Source organism: Molothrus aeneus, chromosome Z, assembly GCF_037042795.1.
Source record: "Molothrus aeneus isolate 106 chromosome Z, BPBGC_Maene_1.0, whole genome shotgun sequence".
In the NCBI taxonomy this organism is placed as follows: domain Eukaryota; kingdom Metazoa; phylum Chordata; class Aves; order Passeriformes; family Icteridae; genus Molothrus; species Molothrus aeneus.
The window spans coordinates 65,614,892-65,633,725 of record NC_089680.1 but is presented as its reverse complement, the minus strand read 5'-3'; the positions used below and the strand labels follow the sequence as shown (position 1 = coordinate 65,633,725).

The 18,834-nt window shown below is 36.1% G+C and overlaps 1 protein-coding gene across 1 annotated transcript in view; it reads left to right on the top strand.

Annotated features, from left to right (window-relative positions):
* The window catches only part of EFNA5 (ephrin A5), a 205,358-nt gene that overhangs the window by 151,569 nt on the left and 34,955 nt on the right, over positions 1-18,834 (top strand). Inside the window, exon 2 of the mRNA XM_066568984.1 lies at positions 14,567-14,859. Coding sequence (XP_066425081.1) covers positions 14,567-14,859 — 293 coding nt within the window. The remainder of the gene's footprint in view (positions 1-14,566; positions 14,860-18,834) is intronic.

Sequence of the window (18,834 nt, the reverse complement as noted above, 5' to 3'; positions counted from 1 at the left end):
CAAGATGACTCTTTTTCTATACTTGTTGATGGACAGCCTCAGATTACTAAGTGGCTCTTTTGTAGCTAAGTGAAATTGCTACGACTTCAATTTAAGAAAATTTTGGAAACAGTGGCTGTTTTTTTCACCGTTAGCAGAATGAAGACCCTTGAGTTTTACATTTTGAAGAATTTAAATAACTATGTTCATCAGATTAAAAAAATCTAATTTTAAGACTATGGAATTGAGAAAACAATGTTTAGCTAATCAACCCCAACATATTAAGAAGTCATCTCTGCTGTGCTGCACTGGAAAATGATCTCTGTTTCAGGTTGAGAAGTTTAAAATAATTGATTTTAAAAGGAAGAACAGGTTTCAATTAGCCTTTACACAAATTTACCCATTTGTAGTGCATTAACAGGAGAGGATATTCCATACCCCATGTGTTACCAGCACACTCATTTGAACAGACTGTATTTCTTCACAGCACAAGCATACAGAGCTGATACTTCACCAGTGGAGCCAGTAGTGTTTTTAGTCCTTTGCTGTCTGAGTATTTAATCAAGGGCATCATCTCAGCGTATAAAAGTGAGAAAATTACATGGCTGAAGTGAATTAAGCTTTAATGTTTAAACATACAGGAATTATGTGCTGCCACCTATATTCAGATTAATGGTAAAGATCAATGATAGTGTATTGATAAAGTCTCAGGTCATTTGTTATCTTGCTTAGTGTAGAGGTAGTGCTGGTAATGCCATGACCTTCTAATGGGCCGAAGAACCATATTTAAAATGTTAATCCCAGTAAGAATTTTTTTTTTCTTTGTGCTATAAAAGGTGCCCACTCATTAAAGTAAAAGCTTTTTAACCCTTTCCCTCTGTGGATTAAGAGTCAAGTATTGACCACTAAGTTATCTGCAGCTCAGTTTCCCGGAGATAGAGTAATTAATGGAAAGGCATAAGAGGAATTACTGTAATAATATTGGTAATAAATAATTCTCAATATGAAGTTCTTCATTATCATGTTTCATATCACAAAATGCTGTGTTCACACATTCTTCTTTGGCTGGGGTAGTTTTCCTCTGACATCAGCACAATAATGAATAATCTTACATTTAGTCCCTGCAGATACACTGCTTAGTTGAGTGCCTTCTGTACAGTTAGGCCTCATTTCAGGAAAGTATTTAACCATTTACCTAAGTCCTTTGGCTTTTTGTGTGCTTAATTCTAAAGCATCAGCTTAATTGCTCTCTTGAAGAGTGCAGCTTATTACAATAGAGGGCCTTAATAGCCACGTCTGTAACCTTTTAGGAACTTGGTAGTTACTGTGTCAGGATGTATTTTTTACATCAGTCATGGCCACGATTTAAATGAAGAATAAATTTTAATGTGTTGTTACTCAGACCATTCTGTAACCTAACAAAAGACCTCTTAGCATATATTTAAGGGCATTCAAATGCCAGAGTTAAAAAATGCCAAGATGTGAATAAGGGGGAAAATGCAGTAAAAAGCTCAGAATGCTTGATAATTAGCAGAACTCATTTATAAACAAAGGCAAAATGACTCAAATGAAATGGCAAAAAAACCAGCTAAACAACTTGTTTCAACAACTCATGAAAACCAGTATAGTAGTTTACCAAAAGACAGTAATTTTTTTTGTTGGCTTATTTATTTTTGTAGTTCAAGGAACAGTTAACCTTATTTAAAAAGATTTCAAAGGTCCAGGCTGCTTTGTTTCTTTGATAGAAAAGCTAATACAGAGAGATGCATTGTTATACTTAAGTTAGAATCTTAATAAATTAAAACTTCCGTAGCATGTATTTAAAATAGTGATTTTTATTTAATTTGACACCTTTAATGTACAAAATATTACGATTTTTTTCCCCCACTTAACCTATGAAGAGAAAAGTTTGGAAACAAAAGCAAATGACCGCCATCTGCAGCACGTTGTTTGCAAGTTTACTGAAGTCCAAAGATTTCAATTGCCTTTGGCTCCTGGGAGCATGTAAGACATAATCTAGAAGATTTTTTTGAGGGAAGGAATTGGGGTTCTCCACACATGTTTCTTGCCATGTGGTGGAAAAAGCAGGTGGAAACCAAGTTGGGTTATGTTTGCTTCAAAGTAAACCTTCTTGTAATACATCTTTGGGCATAGATAACCTCTCAGAAACCTTAAATAGGGCACCCTTAAAGAGAAAGTTTGAACAAAAGAGTTCTTTCCTAAAGAAATGGATTATGAGGTGCACATCCTTAAAAGCACAGGACAAGTTGGACAATATGAAAGTCTAAGATGTCTTTGAAATGTGGTACATGATTTTTCAGTTGCTCTTTTATAGTGAGTCAGAATGTACAAGAAGAAAGGACAAATCCTGAGGTCTGAATTCAGTTTCAGTCAATCCTTAGCTACTTTGCACTTTATTTACTATATTGCAGACAGTAGAAAATTACTTCATTGTCTAGGAGTTTTTTTAATATGGAAGAATCCCTGGAGACCTGCTGAGATGCATTTGAACAGAGGTTTTAATGGTTTTTTTTACTGTTTATTTTGATTAAAATAGTGATCAGGATGGTTTGGGATAACAGAAAACAAGATGTGCATTTTCTCCAATGAGTAAATTTTTCTTCAAAAAGGAATCTTATCTTTGAGGAGTTCAGGAGGAAAATTCTTGCCTCTGACTGTTGCAGGTAGCAAAGGTGAAAATGTTCAAATGTTAAGCATTTGGGTAATGATTACCAATTGCTCTTCAACAGTGCATTATCACAGATTATAGTTTACTTTCTTTACTCTGAGAATTATGGTACAATTTGGATGTCTGGTAGAAATTGTCCCAGGCCCAGAAATGCACAGGAGCAGACATTTTTCTGTTTGGCAGCCAAGCTGTACCACTCAAGTATTCACTGACTGTAGTTTACTGATCTTCAAGATATTCAGACTAACTGATGAAAAAAATCCATCATTCTTGTTAAGCAAGAAGAGCCCAAACCTCTGACTATGCAAAAGATGACTATTGTGAGACTATGCTAAGGACATACGATTTATTTAATATAGTTTTGATATCTTCTGTTGGCCAGTGTTGGGAGAACTTTGTTGGTCTAGATGTGAGGTTCTTTGGCCCAACATGACTGCTCTCTGGCTTTTCCCATTGATGTGCTCTAACTGCGATTTTGCCCACACAAGTGGTCTAAATTCTATTCTATTACGTGTTTATGCCCCAACTATCAGATTGCACTATGAACACTTGATTCTTGAATTTTGTTTCTTTAATGCTGAACCAGTATTTTAGCATAAGAATGAAAGGAAGAAATAGTTTGTGTGCACAGTAATTAATTTTTTACGTATAATGAAGAAGTAAAGGCTTCCCAGTAGACAGGAATGGGTTTTGCCATACCTGTGCATTCCCCTCCCCACCTGCGTCCTGGTGCCTTTATAATAAACAGGATGAAGAAGGGGGGTGCAAGAAAAGAAAATTTAATTTTTCTGTGATGCTCTGCTTTTTATCCTAATCCTACCTGTGATTTGAAAAATAGTTACAATGTTTCAGGCAGACAAGATCATAATTCAGTTGTGAATGAGGCGATTTCACTACAGGTTGAAGATTAGAATTAATTTGATTAATTTGGAAACAGTTTTGAGAAATATGCAACAGGAAAATTAAGAAAATAGCTTCAGTTTTACCTCTCTGAAATGTATCTGAGATTGGTGATTTTTTTTTCTCCTATGTCAGTAACTTACACACAGATAAAAAAGTAAATGAGCAGGTTTTGCACATTTTATCAATTCAGTCTTTACTTATACATATTGAAATACTGTTTCTGTCACTCTTGAAGGAATAAGAATCCCAAAACTCTATAATAGGAACCATGGGAGCTTCATAATTTGAAAAGGGATGGGAGGAATAATATAGTCTGCATTGTATTCCATGGTTTGTCTGTCTTATTCAGTTAAAAAGAAAATCGTTGCACATCAGATCATAATTTTTGCAATCTCTTGGGTGCTTTTAAAGACCGGGTGGCATTGTATGGTACAAAGCTTTTTCAGATCATATTTGTAAGCAGAGAAACTGATTTAGATCAGGACCTATCTTGTCCATATGATGTACAAAGATAAATATCTCTAGGTGAAAAAATTTTTTAAGTCTTTTTATTCAGAGACAGTATGTAGCAAGAGTAAGCCTGATGGAAAATTCTGTAGTCCATATGCTGTCTTTAGAAGAAATTATAAGAAGGAAAAGAAAAAGTTCTACCATTAATAATAGTTGTGCTACTTGGTGATCATGCAGTGTTTAATTTGAAACTCCAGTTGTTCCTTTGCTAGTTTGCTCAGCATTAGAGAGAGACTAATATGGAAGGGTAAAAGGAGCAAGGTTAAATTAAGATATTTCTCTACAGAACTTCCTCTAAGATGCTGTTTCCATGTCAGGAAAGAATATACTTTCCCTTTAGGTCTCTTAAATAGACACAAGACAATTGCACAGCAAAAAAATGTTCATTGATTGAAGCCCACTTTCTGGATAGCAAATTGTTTGCTAATAATTTTATGTATTCATTAGCTATTCTAACTTGGGTTTTATGTCAATAAGTTCAAATTACTTTTGTTAATGTATTTGATTGGATAGTTTATTCATGTTAATAGCAAGCTGTGGTTTCATACTAAAATATCATATGTTCCTGGGTCTGTTTGTGGAGATGTGTGATGTTTCAGGGGCTTTTTTCTCCTCTATATTTTGCTCATGTTATTTTATATTATGTCTGGATTCATTCACTTTAGCTTAAGGGTGGCAATTATGACCAGAGCTTGTTAAAATATACACAGTTTATTAAATATAAAAATACTGTGGAATATTTCAGGGGTTAGTTTCATTTTACACTCTTGCATATTGGGAAACTAAATAGTAGATTTTACAAGTTGCAAATTATTAGGGTGTCTGAGTCACCAAATTCTAATTTGATCACAAAATATTTTAAAATTAATTTTGTTTACAGATTGCAAGATTATTAATAAAAAGCTATAACTTAACGTCAGAGAAAAACATGTACTACTTTCTGTAGCACAGCAAGTGTGGGAATGTGCAATAAACAAGCATTTTTATAAAAATGTATGTTTCTTCTCAAATGATGCCTATATACATTGACTGGCAGAAATTGCTGCAGTTTTTTTTCCCTGGCAGTATGAAAGAGATGGAGATTTCAGTTTATAAAAGTTAACCATGACTCTGCTTTTTATATATTAGTGAGAAAGACAATTTGTGAAGCTGACTTGCTGTACTTGCAGTCCTTGTGGAAGCTGACTGCCGTTTATCTCAATTATTCAGTGTGCAGGTCAACATGCTTGTTGGGCAAACGTTCTTTTCTTTCATTTTGTGAGTGTGAGAAGCAAGACCTTTCTGCAGATAGGGCACTGTTCTCCATATCCATTAACAGATGTCAGCACATGCCTCAGGCAGGGTTAGCAAACATCGCTCACAGAATCACATTCCATCAAGGCTGATAGACTCTGTCTTCTGGGTTAGACACATGGTCAACACATGTTGCTAGAGTCCAGTTCAGACACTTTGGTAGTATTCCTATCTGTGGGGTTTTTATTTTCTTTTTTTTTTCCCTTTTTTTTTTTTTAAGAATTTAAATTCTAAAAATGTTGTTTTCTCCCAAATGTGACCAATAGTAGAGTATGTGTCAGCACAGCAGAGCGCAGATAAACCTTGTTTGCTTTTTTAAGAAAGGTATGTAAACAAATGAATCAGCAAAGCACGATGTTTCTGGTATAGGCAAGGGGTGGCTGAGATAGGTTTTGTATTTTCAAGCAAAATCGTGGAATAAAAGATGAAGCTGACATCTTGTATGTTGTTAGTGCTTAAAGCAGACAAATGTAGAGTCGTCTGTGCAGGATATTGATGACCACATTTAAAAATACATGAGCAGTAATTACCAGATCTCCTCATTCTACCTCAGATAAAGTGGAATAAATGTTGCTGGTGAACTCCAGAGTAGTACTAATGCAAACACAAGTAATGAGCTTGTGTCCATAAATCTATTTAAAAAAGAGATTGGCTTTAAGCCAGGTATTTTAGATTGGATAAAATGTGGTTAGAGGCTCCAAACAAAAATATTGGGCTGCTTTTAATATCTTGTTAGGTGTGGTACCTTGCAGCCAATGTTACTGGGCTTCAGCACTGAAATTTGTCCTGTATATCTGAGTGATGCCTTTGACAGAACAGTAGCTCTTTTACCTTTGCCTCCCTTCTCTCTTCATCCATCTTTGCAAGTTAAATGCCCACAGCAATGGAAAATAAATAGTCAGGTAGAGACAGTACACAGGGGCTTTAAAGCTGTCAGAGGTGGGACAGCTGGGAAACGAGAGTTTGACCTCATTGAGAGCAATGCTGTGACATGTTGCACCCCATTATAACCTTTATCATGAACAACATGACTGTTGTTGCCCCCCAGATGCAATGAGTTCTTCACAAGTTGCAGCAAAAGAGAAATTCATAGAGACCAGGTGAAAGTCATGTGTGCCAGCATTGATGTAATTTTACAAAAGCAGAGTCTGAAGAAACAGTTTTAATAAACTGCATGAAGAATGTCCAGCTCTTTGATTAGGAGATGCAGAATGATGTGAAGTGGGTGAGGCTGCTGCAGTACTTGAGAATCTCTGGAGTACTCAGATTTGTAGATGGGAAATGTTGATTTGTTAATTTTCTTCCTCATACCTACTCATGGAAGAGCAATTAGTTTCTATTTTTTAATGTTTGCATATCATTGAACATATATCTTTTTGCAGTGTGAGGTATAAAAAGTCAATACAGGACCTAAGTCTACAAACATAGTTATGAGCATAAGGGGAAATTATTAATCATAAGTGGAATAAACATGTTTCTGTAGAATTTATTTCTTAAAGAGCCTGTAAATCATGAAAATAAATAAAATATGTGTCTCTTCTTTAAACTAATTGTCACTGTTAACCAATATGATGCAACTGAAATTTTTGTTAATCAATAGAACCAGAAAAAAGGTATTTCAGGTCTGTCAGGTTAATGGAATTAACACAAGATATGTAATTCAAAGAACTTTTACATTTTAAATAGGACATTTCCCTTTCTCAGTAAAACATACACCTTTCCTCCAGTGTTTTGCAGACTTTTTTTGCCATAATTCTAATAGAAGACTCCTGGCTGTAGGCTTTCTTCATTTTGCAAACATGTTTCAGCCAAGGCACTTTAGGAAGTTTTCAACAATCAGGCCTTATTAAAGAGTAAAAAAGAATAGGTTTGGTTTTTTTAATCCAGAAGCATAAAGACTTTTATCATACAGGTTTTGAGGGGGTTTCTTGGTTCTGGAAATAAAAAGAATTAAAAGTTCATAAGTGGTCACCTGCAGCATATCCGTGAACTTGATAGTATGTGAAAAATGAAGTTCAAGAAAGTGAAGCTTGATCAGTTATTTTACTAGTGTTGTAAGCCTGGCTTATCCAGGAAGTTTCCAGATCAATTGCTGATGTAGAAGTAGGTGCTTTTGACATTTCAAAACATCTAGTTTTTTAATCAGCACAGAATAAAAATAATTTTCATGAATTTAGTAATTTTTTTTTTATTTCTTTAGTTCTGAACATTCTGTGACTCTTTTGAGTTAGTGCTTAACAGGTTGTTTTGTTTAAAAACCTGAATGCTAGGTCAAACAGTTTTGTTTCATGTTTTTTCCCATGTTCTAGTCCCTATAGTAAATCAGTTGTTTTTGTCTATTAAATAGGCAGCATGAAGTACCAGGTACAATGGTAGATGATGAGAACTCTGTTCTTTAACAAAAAATCCCCTAGCCTTACATCAGGAAGGCACAATGTCTCTCTTGTACTGTTGGCTGGTAAAGAAGGGGTAAAGGCAGGAGATTCTGCAGGGGGACAAGCCACATAAACCTGATACTTTTTCTCGTGAAGTTCATCTTAATGCAGCTCCTTTCTTTCTGATTTTTGCTTTTGAACACACCCAAGTAATGTGGAAAATCTCCCAGATGGGAGGAACATAGCAAGATTAAAAGGGGAAGGTTGATCTCCCGCAGATGCCTGTGAAGTGAAATGCAGGGAGATCACCTGCATCTTTTAAGAAATGTGATAGATGCTTGCAGCCGGTTGTGAAACAGTGATCTGAAGTCTGATGAACCCTTTCAAGTGCAGGAGCCTGATTCTCCTCAGCTGTGTAATTATGATGGAAGGGAGCCAGACGAAGGCAGAGACCAGGGCACAACCTTTTGAGAGGCTTGTTCTGGCAGAGTGGGTGGGAGAGAAGAAGGACGGGTACAAATAATAAGTTTCTCTGCCTGATTGATAATGAACTAGTAATAAGTGGCCTTATTATAGTAATAAATTTCCCATGGAAGCCTGATGATTGCAGGGAAGCTTTAGCCGAGTGCATGTGACCACATCTTATTTTGATCAGCTGTAGCACAGCAAAGCTGTGTAATTATCATAATCTAACAATTAGCCTGGCATCCTTTCCCAGTATTTAATTACTCCAATAAATGCTAATTGAATAGAGGACTTAATGACAAGAGAATAAGTTTCTTTCTGTGTTGTGTATTTAGCTTGCAGTCTTTTCTAGGAATAATTTTGAAAACTGTTTTATTGAACAGCAGTCTTGATTTTGTGTCCAACATAGTATTTTTTCATGGTGTCTTGAACTTGTTTTAACTTGTGAAATGGTAACCTGAGGACTGAAAGGTCATGGACTGCTTCTTTATATTAGAGGGTTTTTTTGTTTGCTTGCTCAGGGAAGCAATATCCTGCTAGAGATCTAAAATGTCAATGGCTTGCTACTGTTAGCAAACATTTCTCTTAGCATCTGGAAAATGTTGAATTTTCTTTTGGTTTGAATAGACTAAAATTAAAATAGCTCTTTGATTGCTTCCTTGTTTGTGCATCAGAATCATTGTTGATGTCAGCAGAGCTATGGGAACAGAGTTTATGAAATGTTGTGACAAAAGCCAGTAAAGAGAGCAGAAAAGCATTAAAGAGGTTATTTTTCCATAGCACAGAAATAGCATCTTTAAATTTATCTGCAGTAAAATGGTACATGTAATCCCACAACCCCTCAGATAATTAACAACCACAAGATTTCCCCCATCACACTTAAAGCTGTTAAGTTGGTTGAAATGAGGGGGCTTGAAGAGTGTAAAAGAATAACAAGGCATAAGTTATGCTGCTATGTTCCAGTCACAGCATGTGAGGAGAGCTTGGAATAGTCCTAACGCACTACACTTTCCATCTAAACACAGACAAAAGCTATGGGAAAGTTCAGCACCATGGAATGGTGAATCAAGACATCCTGAGAGCAACTAAAATGTCCTTTTAAATGATATCAACACTTTCCAGCAAATGTTTGGGTTTTGGTATTGTGTGTACAAATAACTACCAATACTCATCTCTCTGTTAATAATCATTTAAGCAAATAGTTTCATAACCAGTTGACAAAAAATTTTCAATCTGTTTCTATATTTTTCCAGTTCAAATTTTTCCTGTGCCTAGAGTATTTGTAAGTGGTGTTTTTGTAGTTTTAATAATATTAAACCTACTGGAGATTCAGCCTTTGTTTGGACACCCATGGAATCTTCTCACCTGGCTTGCTTTTTTCATGGTATTTGTAGGAATGGCCTTCTTTCTGAAATCTCACTGTCTCCATTAAATTTAATTAAAAGTGGTTTAGCCTCCATGAAAGTAAAAAAGCAGGAGTTGAGTAACTAGCATTCGTAGGGGTATGTGCATGCTGCTCACAGAAATCTTTTTTCCTTAGGAAATAGAACAAGTAATGTTTTGCTGTGCTGTTCTGAATAATTGTGGGTAACTGTAATTTGTATTTACACCAAGAATAAATCAGTTGGGTGAATTTTGTTGATGTTGTTTTACATTTCAGGTTATCATTTGAGAAAATGTGACAGGGACAAGGCATTTGACAGTAGCAGTGTTCTCTGCATGTTGGTGTTAACAGTCTGTGTAGGCTCCAGGTGTCAGAATAGGGGTCATTTGCATCTGATCACTTCCAATACCTGACTGAACACCAGAATTTCATAATTTATTGTCAGAGCAGTTATTTGGAGTCTTTCCTGGTTCACAGTGAAGCCTTGCTTCATACATTTGACAGAACAGATTCCAAATAGAGAAAGGTTGACACAGTAAAAGGCAAATTTTCCAGTACACTTATCTTGAAATAGAGCATCTGGTCTGTCAGTTTTACAGGAAGGGCAATAGAATATAACTAATAGGATTTGTAGCGGAAGTAACAAGCAGAGCTACTGAAATTTTTTATCTGTCTAAATGAACAATTAGTGTTATTTGTGCTGTTCTTAAACTGGATTTTTGTAGTGTTTATTCAAAGAAAGAAAGGAAGAAAGAGAGAAACCAAGCAAAATTGTTATTGTGTTTTAAATACCTGTTTCAATAAATTGTAACTTTTCTCCAGTGACCAGCAAAGACATTAAGTTCAAGATGAGTCACTTAGGCTTCAGAATTTAAAATTATGAAGAGAAGCATGCACACAGACCATATGCTTTCCCTTTGTTAATGGATAAACAGAATACAGGAGGCACTAATTATTTACAAAATGTTTTGCTAGTTTTGTTTTTCTGTGGTTAACATAACCATGAAGTTTTCTCTCTGCATCCTGAATACCTGGATATTTCATCAGTGGCACTTTAGCACAAAAATATTCCTCTAACAGGCTTTGCTGGAAGCAGTGTTCAAGTTTTGTGTAGGAAGCTGATGTTTGTTGATTATGGAAATATTTAGGTGTAGAAACTACTTAACTATCTGTCTCTCTCTTCAAAATGGCTTTTATAATGCTACTGCCTAATGGCTGGCTTTGTAGTATGCCAACTTCCCAAGACACTGTTTGAATGTCACCTGACAAAAACCAAAGGTTAATTATGTTTGAGGAATAGTAGTGTTTTGCTGTGTGTAAGCTGGAGTGCATGGAGACAAATGACATTATTTGCAAAAAGGTATGTCAATTCTGTCAGATTTTTGGAGAAGCCTTTTTGGTTGGTTTCTCCCACAACACCATGCTCTGTTATGCAAAATCTAGATACAGCGGGTTTCTTCCTATATTAAAGTTCCTGTAAACCACATGGTTCCAAAAGGCGTGGGAGGCTGGGTGAGGACCTGCCAGAACAGGATGAAGACCTAACTGGGAAAAGAGAAAGTATAGCAGTAACATAATAGCAAGTTTTCTGTTTGGAATGGGACTGGAAAAAGGGACAGGACATCCGCTATTCCTGTCATATCTGCAAATATCTGTAATGGACTCCATCTTCCCCTTAGATGTTTCACTCCTCAGTGTATGTAGATGGGTAAATGTTGATCAGTCCTTTATTTGAAATTGAACTTCTGTTTCACTGTAATATCTGGCATTACACTATTAATAAGAGGTTTTCAGCCTCTTGTGTGTAAATTTGAGTGTTTTCCACTCAAATGGGATGTTAAATTCTTGGAAGTGTGTTTGTGAAGTGTTTCCTTTAATAGCTTTGAGGACTAAGCTGATGAATTTTTTTGTGAGTTACTCATGGCCATCCCTTCATTTTCTGTTCGGATTAGAAGACTTTACCTTTCCTCTTTGTGGAGGTAAATACAACTTGCTGCTTGGATCTCAAGAAACAGGAATGGTCTCAGTTCACTCTTACAGAAAAGTTGGAGATGTTGTAGTCTCTTTGGAAACATAAAATTAGTTCTACATCTCTTTACATGCCTGTTGAGTTTTTGATTACTGACTTCTTTAGGATATTGCAAGACAGGAAATAAATACCTGCTCTCTGATTCAGAGTTAGTTAATAACCTGGAGTAAAGAGACTTCACTCAGAGCTGCTTGATAAAATAACTTGGTATGTATTTTCCCTGGAGGAGGTTCACTCCCATGCCAGCATTGGCTAGAGCCCAGTTTAGATTGCTTAAAATATTCACAATCTCCTTCCCTTCTTCCACTCGTAAATGTAAGCACTACCTATCTATGGTGGATGACTGACTAATGAAATTGTTGTGAGATCAGGGGAATGGGAGGAAAAGACACTGGGATAAAAAGGACTTGGCTGTGTGCTTCATCCTCAGACCTGCTTTGCAGGGAGCACTTCAGATTCTTGGGTGTGCTGGAATGAATGGAGATACTCGACTGTTTAAACACTTAGGAAAAAAGAAAGAAGATGGAATCTACTAAAATACCACTGATCAAAGAGGATGGTTACATTGTGGTTTTGTTTATTTTGCAAGAATACAGAGGGAAGCTTTGCCAAAAGGGAGGCAGATGAGGTTTGATTTTGCTTTTTCTGCATCATCTCACTGGTGCAGATTACAAGTTTGATTTCATTGCTAAATTGGAATTAAGGTGTGATCACACATTTATGTCACACTGTATGTCTCCTTGTTCTTATAATCCTCATTGTCATTGGCTGTGCAGTTGGATTCTTCCCTTCAAATTCAGCTATTTACAGTACAGAAACTGTCTGGGAAGTGTCTCTCCAGACTCTGCTTTTGGTTAAAGGAGAGAATTAGCTGCTTCTGGAAGTGTGATCCATCTGATTACAATGCACTAAAGACACTGGATGAATTGAACATCAGAACAACAGAAGTTCCTATTGCTCTCCATTGACTTTTAAAATAATGTGGAAAAGCAGTTCACATAAGGTTATTTGTGTTGTAAAAGTCTAATGGTAGAGAGGGTCAGTGTGATCTTGAACGTATTACATAAGTGTAATACTGGAAGCATATAGTTTGTGTCACAGAACTGTAGTTGGGCATTATGGTGAAGGCAGGCTGATAAAAGAGGTAACCTTGAGAAAACGAAATAGTTTATCGCCTACATGGTAAAACAGACAAACAAACAAAAATCCTGTCTGCACACAAACACAGTTATATATAAGGATGTATCAACTTTTACTTACTAAAATTGTAATTGAAAAAATAGAGATATTCTTGCCTGAATGTGTCTTTTCTAGTTGTATCTTACACTCTTTTTCATTACCAGTAAGAAAAGCATACTGTTAACTGATTCAGAGAACAGATGTCAATTTGAAGACAATATATTTTTGCAAAAGTGTTAAGACATTATCTGTTCAGGTGACAGATTTTGGAAGCACTGGGGTACAAAAATATGTATCTTGACCAACAGTTTTGCTAAATGTAAATTCTCCTGGAAGAACTGTGTCAGAAAGGCTTCTCCATGTTATAGAGTGGAACTGTGATGCTGTGCACTAGCTGAAATTATACAGATCTATCATGCTTTGATGCGTATTCAGTTTTTCCCCTTTAAAAAGCTATTTTATTGAAGTTAAGTTATTGTAGAGATATGAAAAGGTGTAGTTTGCTCTGAATTTATCCTTGGAGGGCCAGCAAATCATTGCTTTTTCTCTGAAATTAGATAGAAGGATCCAGATGGCAGATTTCAAGCCCATCAGGTGTTTAAAATATGCCCCTCAGCTAAAAAGAAGTATTATAGTTAAATCTGTCATGGCCTTTTTATTGCTCTGTGGTACACTTGACAACTGCTGCTGTGAAAGAGAGAAGCTACAAGTAGCCCAGTCAGCCTGAAGTGGAGTAGGTCAGTGGTTGGTTTCTTTAGCTGCTCCAGGGAGTTTAATGAATGCACAGACCTGGTTTATGGAATCGTTAAATCTATCATGGTATAAGCTCCCATGAAGGCAGGGAATTTGCCCCCATACTTCCAGATACTATAGGAGGCATTAGAAAAGTAACATAAGTGAAACATGCAGGGGAGAAACAAAGAAATCCTCCCTGCCCCCAACAAACAAGAATCCCACATCTCTAAGGAGTCGTCAGTAATAATAACAGCAATAATAAAATGCATCTGGGCTGGTGCCTTGCACTGCATTTCTCAGCTGGCACTCATTCAGATCTGTCACATTAGGCTGAGTGCTGATAATTTGTATCCCAGAATCCTTTTATCTGAACAGAGCAACATCTTCAATGTGCACTTTTGGCAAAGGAGAAGCACTGCTTTTCATATCTCTTTAAAAACAATACAGACTTTTCTTTGCATCTTGACAAACTGTTGCTTATTATGACAAAAAATAACCTGTTTGTGTTCTTGCAGTAACTAAAAGTACTTGCAGTCAAATCGGCTTTCAGCACAGGAGTGATTACTGAGTGATGCAGAGAAAAGGATATGTTTGGGTTATTTATTTGCATGCATATGCAGATGTTTATGTAGACACTGATTTGGGAAGGCTGATACAATTTTGGCTTTTTTGGTGCTTCATTTTTCTTTCTTCAATTAAAAAAAAAACCAGCCAAATAAGACAGACACTTTCTTTGTTTATTTTTCAATAAACCATAGAAAGATAGCCTATAACTGGGTGGGTAATGGCAACAGACTTATTTTGTAAGAGCAAAACCTTTATCCAAAAGTTGTATGATCATATATAAGCATAATAAGTCTCTGATAGCTCTGGTGAATTGTAAGGGTCATTTATGAAAGTGAATGTGCATGGCTGGGGTGAAATGAAGTGCCATTAGTGATGCCCTTTCATATGAGAATGTCACCCTACAACAAGGTCATCCTGAGATAACTGTGCTTATGTTTGAACTCTTCCTGTGATTTCAGATTCCAGCGAGGCGACTACCACATCGATGTCTGCATCAATGACTACCTGGATGTGTTCTGCCCTCACTATGAAGACTCGGTGCCAGAAGATAAGACCGAACGCTATGTTCTGTACATGGTGAACTTTGATGGCTACAGCTCCTGTGATCATACTTCCAAAGGGTTCAAGAGGTGGGAGTGTAATCGGCCGCATTCCCCAAATGGACCATTGAAGTTCTCAGAAAAGTTCCAGCTCTTCACGCCCTTCTCACTGGGATTTGAGTTCAGGCCAGGCCGGGAGTATTTCTACATCTGTGAGTATGGAGAGGTTTACCGTTGATGCACAGCAGGTATAAGAAACACAGCTATTTTTTCACCTATACTCTGTGAAAATACAGAGGGGCAAATGGTATATAACACAAATGCCTTATAGTGAACACAGCTTAAACTATCCCCAGATACATTAGCTAGGAATCTAGCTAGTGAAAATGACATTAAATCATAGCTTCTTTTCTCTCATGAAATAGCATGGCAGCCTGTTCACTGAACTACAGCTGACTTTTAAAGCAAAATGCACCATTACATTTATTTCTACATTCTGAGTTGGGGCAAGAAGGGGAGGACAGAAATTGTCCCCAAATATGAAGAAAAATAATTAATCCTTTGTATGTGGCATACCTCAATTTCCTTACTTGCTTTGATGAAATACTCTTGTCTCTGTTGTATTTATCACCCAAGGAAAGTGAGGTCTGTGTAGTTCTTAAGTGATATTATGCTGCTGGTGTCAGTAGCCCAGTGGTATTTAAAACTGTAATTTCTCAGGCCAAGTAATCCTAGTATTTAGCCAAGTGGCTTCTTTCTTCTACCTTCCTTTCCCCTACATCTTTTTCATGGGTGAGCTGTTTCTGTCAGCATGGCAATAGGAGTGCTCTGGGAGCAGGAGGCAAGCAGGTGAGGAGATCTGCATCAGGACTGCTCCAGGCACAAGATGCAGGAGACATCACATTGGTCTAAGGAAGTAAAAACACCAGTAGGTTAAAACCCAGTGGGTTAGGCAAACTGATTCCCTGACTCCACTGTACAAGTCATATCATTTCAACTATCTCATGTCTTTAATAATCCCAACAAAGATCTTACTTAATCAACTCATTTTTGTACCTGTAGCTTTCTCTCCTAACAGGTTTTTACTGCTCCAGCTTTATTTTTATACTGTTTTTCATTTTTGACAACTGAGTTGAAAGCTTTACATAGACTGCAGATCCCAATAAATATTGCTTTCATATGTGTAGCTGGCCTTTCTACTGTGGAACAGTCATTCCACCTCATTTCACCAGAGAAACTGAGTATGTATGATCCCTGTTTTCAGCCTCATTTCTTCAACATTGAGATTTTTGTTTCCCCTTCCATAATCTACAGGGAAATAACAGTCTTAGTGGATAGTTTCCTATTAATTTCTTTTTCTTCCATCAAGTAAAAACCTCTAGTGAGTAGTGCCTTTTCATCAGAAAAACTGTGCCTTGTTCTTGTGCTGAAACACAATAATAAAAATAATACTTAAAATAATATTTAAAATAATGTAATTTAAATCTGGGGTTTGAGATGAAAAATAGTATAAAGGTATCAGAGTTAAGTAGATAATGTTCAGGAATAAACAAATCTGGATTGTGAAGGCCCAGTCCTATTTGTGTCACTTCAGCGAGAGTTCTGTGTATTTCAAAATTCTGTTATCAGGCTCCCTTGGAATTGTGCAATTTTTTTGGTGGACTTTTGTTTTGTTTTGTTAGTTTTTTTAAAATTCAGTTCCAGAGCATCATCAGTCAAGTAAGCAGGAGCAGTTAAGCTAAGGAATGCAGTCTGTCATCACAAGGTGCAATAAAGCATAGCACTGGAATTGTGTCATTAGCTGCAAGCCTGAAAAAGGCCCTAGTTTTCTAAATTTTTTAAAAATAAAAAAATAAATGTTTAATAAAGATGAAAACCAAAGATGAAAGCAAAGAAAAAAAAAAAAGAAAAAAAAGGAAATCTCAGCTTGAGCTGTCTAATAGTGTCAATGTCAGAACATACAAAGTCCATCCAACTCTCAAGCAAGATGCTATAATTTAAACATACCAAGGTTGCTTATGCCTGGTTTTCCTCATTTGTGCTCAAATTCAATAAGTCACTAAAAATCATATAACTTTCATTAAAAATCTATAAGCCCCCTGTCAAGGGCTCCCTCCAAAGTAATTGTTCTGAAGAGCTTTAAAATTTGAAGAGCTTTATGATATTCAACTGCATTCATATGGATTTTTTTAATGAAAGGTAAAATAGCACAAAAATAGCAATGAGATGAAAAATATTAGTTTAAGATAAGCTTAGCTGAAATTGAATTTTTAGTTGTGTTTTAGCGACACAAAAGCATTTTTCCTTCTTTTCTGTAGCTTAAGTATTTTTTTCCTTCACCCTTTGCTTTGCTGAGGGAATTAACAAGAATATTCACATAAGGGTATTTGCAGAAGTTTCAGAGAAGCACTGTACAATAAGTTAACTATAATATGCCGACCTTCTCAGGGCATAGTTGTCCATCCTGTAATGTTTTTCTCTTAGTCTGTGCTGAAGAAAGAAGATGGTGAAATGTTGTTGCTTATTTCCTCATCAAAATTGTAAGCAGGTGCTAGTTCAGGCTCTGGAGACCACTTTGTTACCTTTCTGCATCTGCATGTTAAAGAAATTAGTGCTTTGCCATGAAAGGTGTCCTTTGCGTAGTAGATCTGAAATCTTTGCCCTCTCTGAAGGAGAGAGAGAAAACTGATTATATAGGATCAGTCTGGCATGTTCTGTTAAAGGGTTACAAAATATGCCGTGTAGTCTAGACCTCTGAAAAGACAGAAATATGACAGAAATAATAAAGCTGGTTAGCTTTATTACTGTCTGGTGTTCTGTCAAAAATATTCACAGTTTACCTTTTAAGGATATGGCTTGCTTCTCTTGCTTCCATTATTTTCAGAAAAGGAAATAATTTGTGAACAATCACTGTCTTTTTGTCTGAACTCTTCATTTGGAAAATACCACCATTCTTTGTTATGCCATTGCCTTCACATATTGCTCAGATGAACTTGGCTCTCCATTCTTTGCATGTTCATTCTAGGATAATGCAAGGAAAAAATCTTACCCATCTGATATCAAATTTACATTGAGCAAGTGAATTCAGCATTACAGTCATGCAATCAAAAGTACTGATTGTTTGCTTTTGAAAGAAGAAAAGGTTATTAAATATTTACAGAGAAATTAACTTTTATTTAGTTAGGGTGTGCTCATTGTGGGGCTGGGGAAAGTAAATAATAGATCATGACCTGAAGTCTCAATTTTTACTTAGTTTTTATCAGGTGCTCATCTCAGGTTCGTGTACGCCAGCCTTAGAACAAACAAAATAGTAGTACTACTGAAACAGAAGCAAATGAAATATGGAGAAAGCAGAAACAAAATATTGTCATGACATTGACTTTAATATCCTTTGGAAGTTTCAGTATTCAGGTTAAGGTGAGGTACTGTGCAAAGTGAGATGAACTCAAAAGCTAGGAAGGATAAAAATCCTAACATGTAGAATGTTACATAATTGTATGTTCAAAAATGATAATATAATTTTCATTATTTTAACTTAATTGCAGATAAGTTGGTAATGTGTTAAGTAAAAGTGACAATTTGGCAAGTATACATCAGGGCTGTTGAAATAAAAAGGAGGATGTCTCTAGAGGCAGGCTGGTACAGATTTCTGCAGAATCTTGACCTAAGTTTCCAAACTAAGCTGTTTCGTTGATTTCAGCTAGAGCTTAAAAGTGTTCTCTTCTTGAAAGCACCAGTGTAGTATCAAAAGCTTTACTAATATGAGGGTGTGGTACATGATCTTTTCTGTGTCATCAGTCCAGTTATTACCGAGAAGAATTCAATAATTTGTACTTATCTATGGGTAAAATATCTATGGTGTTTTTATCATATCCTCAAAGATTTTATGTATATTGTTTATTTTGTAATTGGATCGTTGTGAATCTTTTCATTTATATACACCTATACCTTTTTCCTAGAATGACAAGGTAGGTTTGCTCTTATTCTCAGTTCACTAGCTTCTTTTCTGTTCTCCACAAGATTCTGACAATTTTTGCTAACAGTAAGCAGGCTTTACTTTTTATATATCTAGACATAACTTGTGTTTTTTTCCCTCTATTCTTCTTGAGAAAGGAGCCCCTTTCATCTTTTAAAAATCCTTATGAAAAGTTAAAAACCTGTGATTTATTTGTATAATTTTTTTTTGC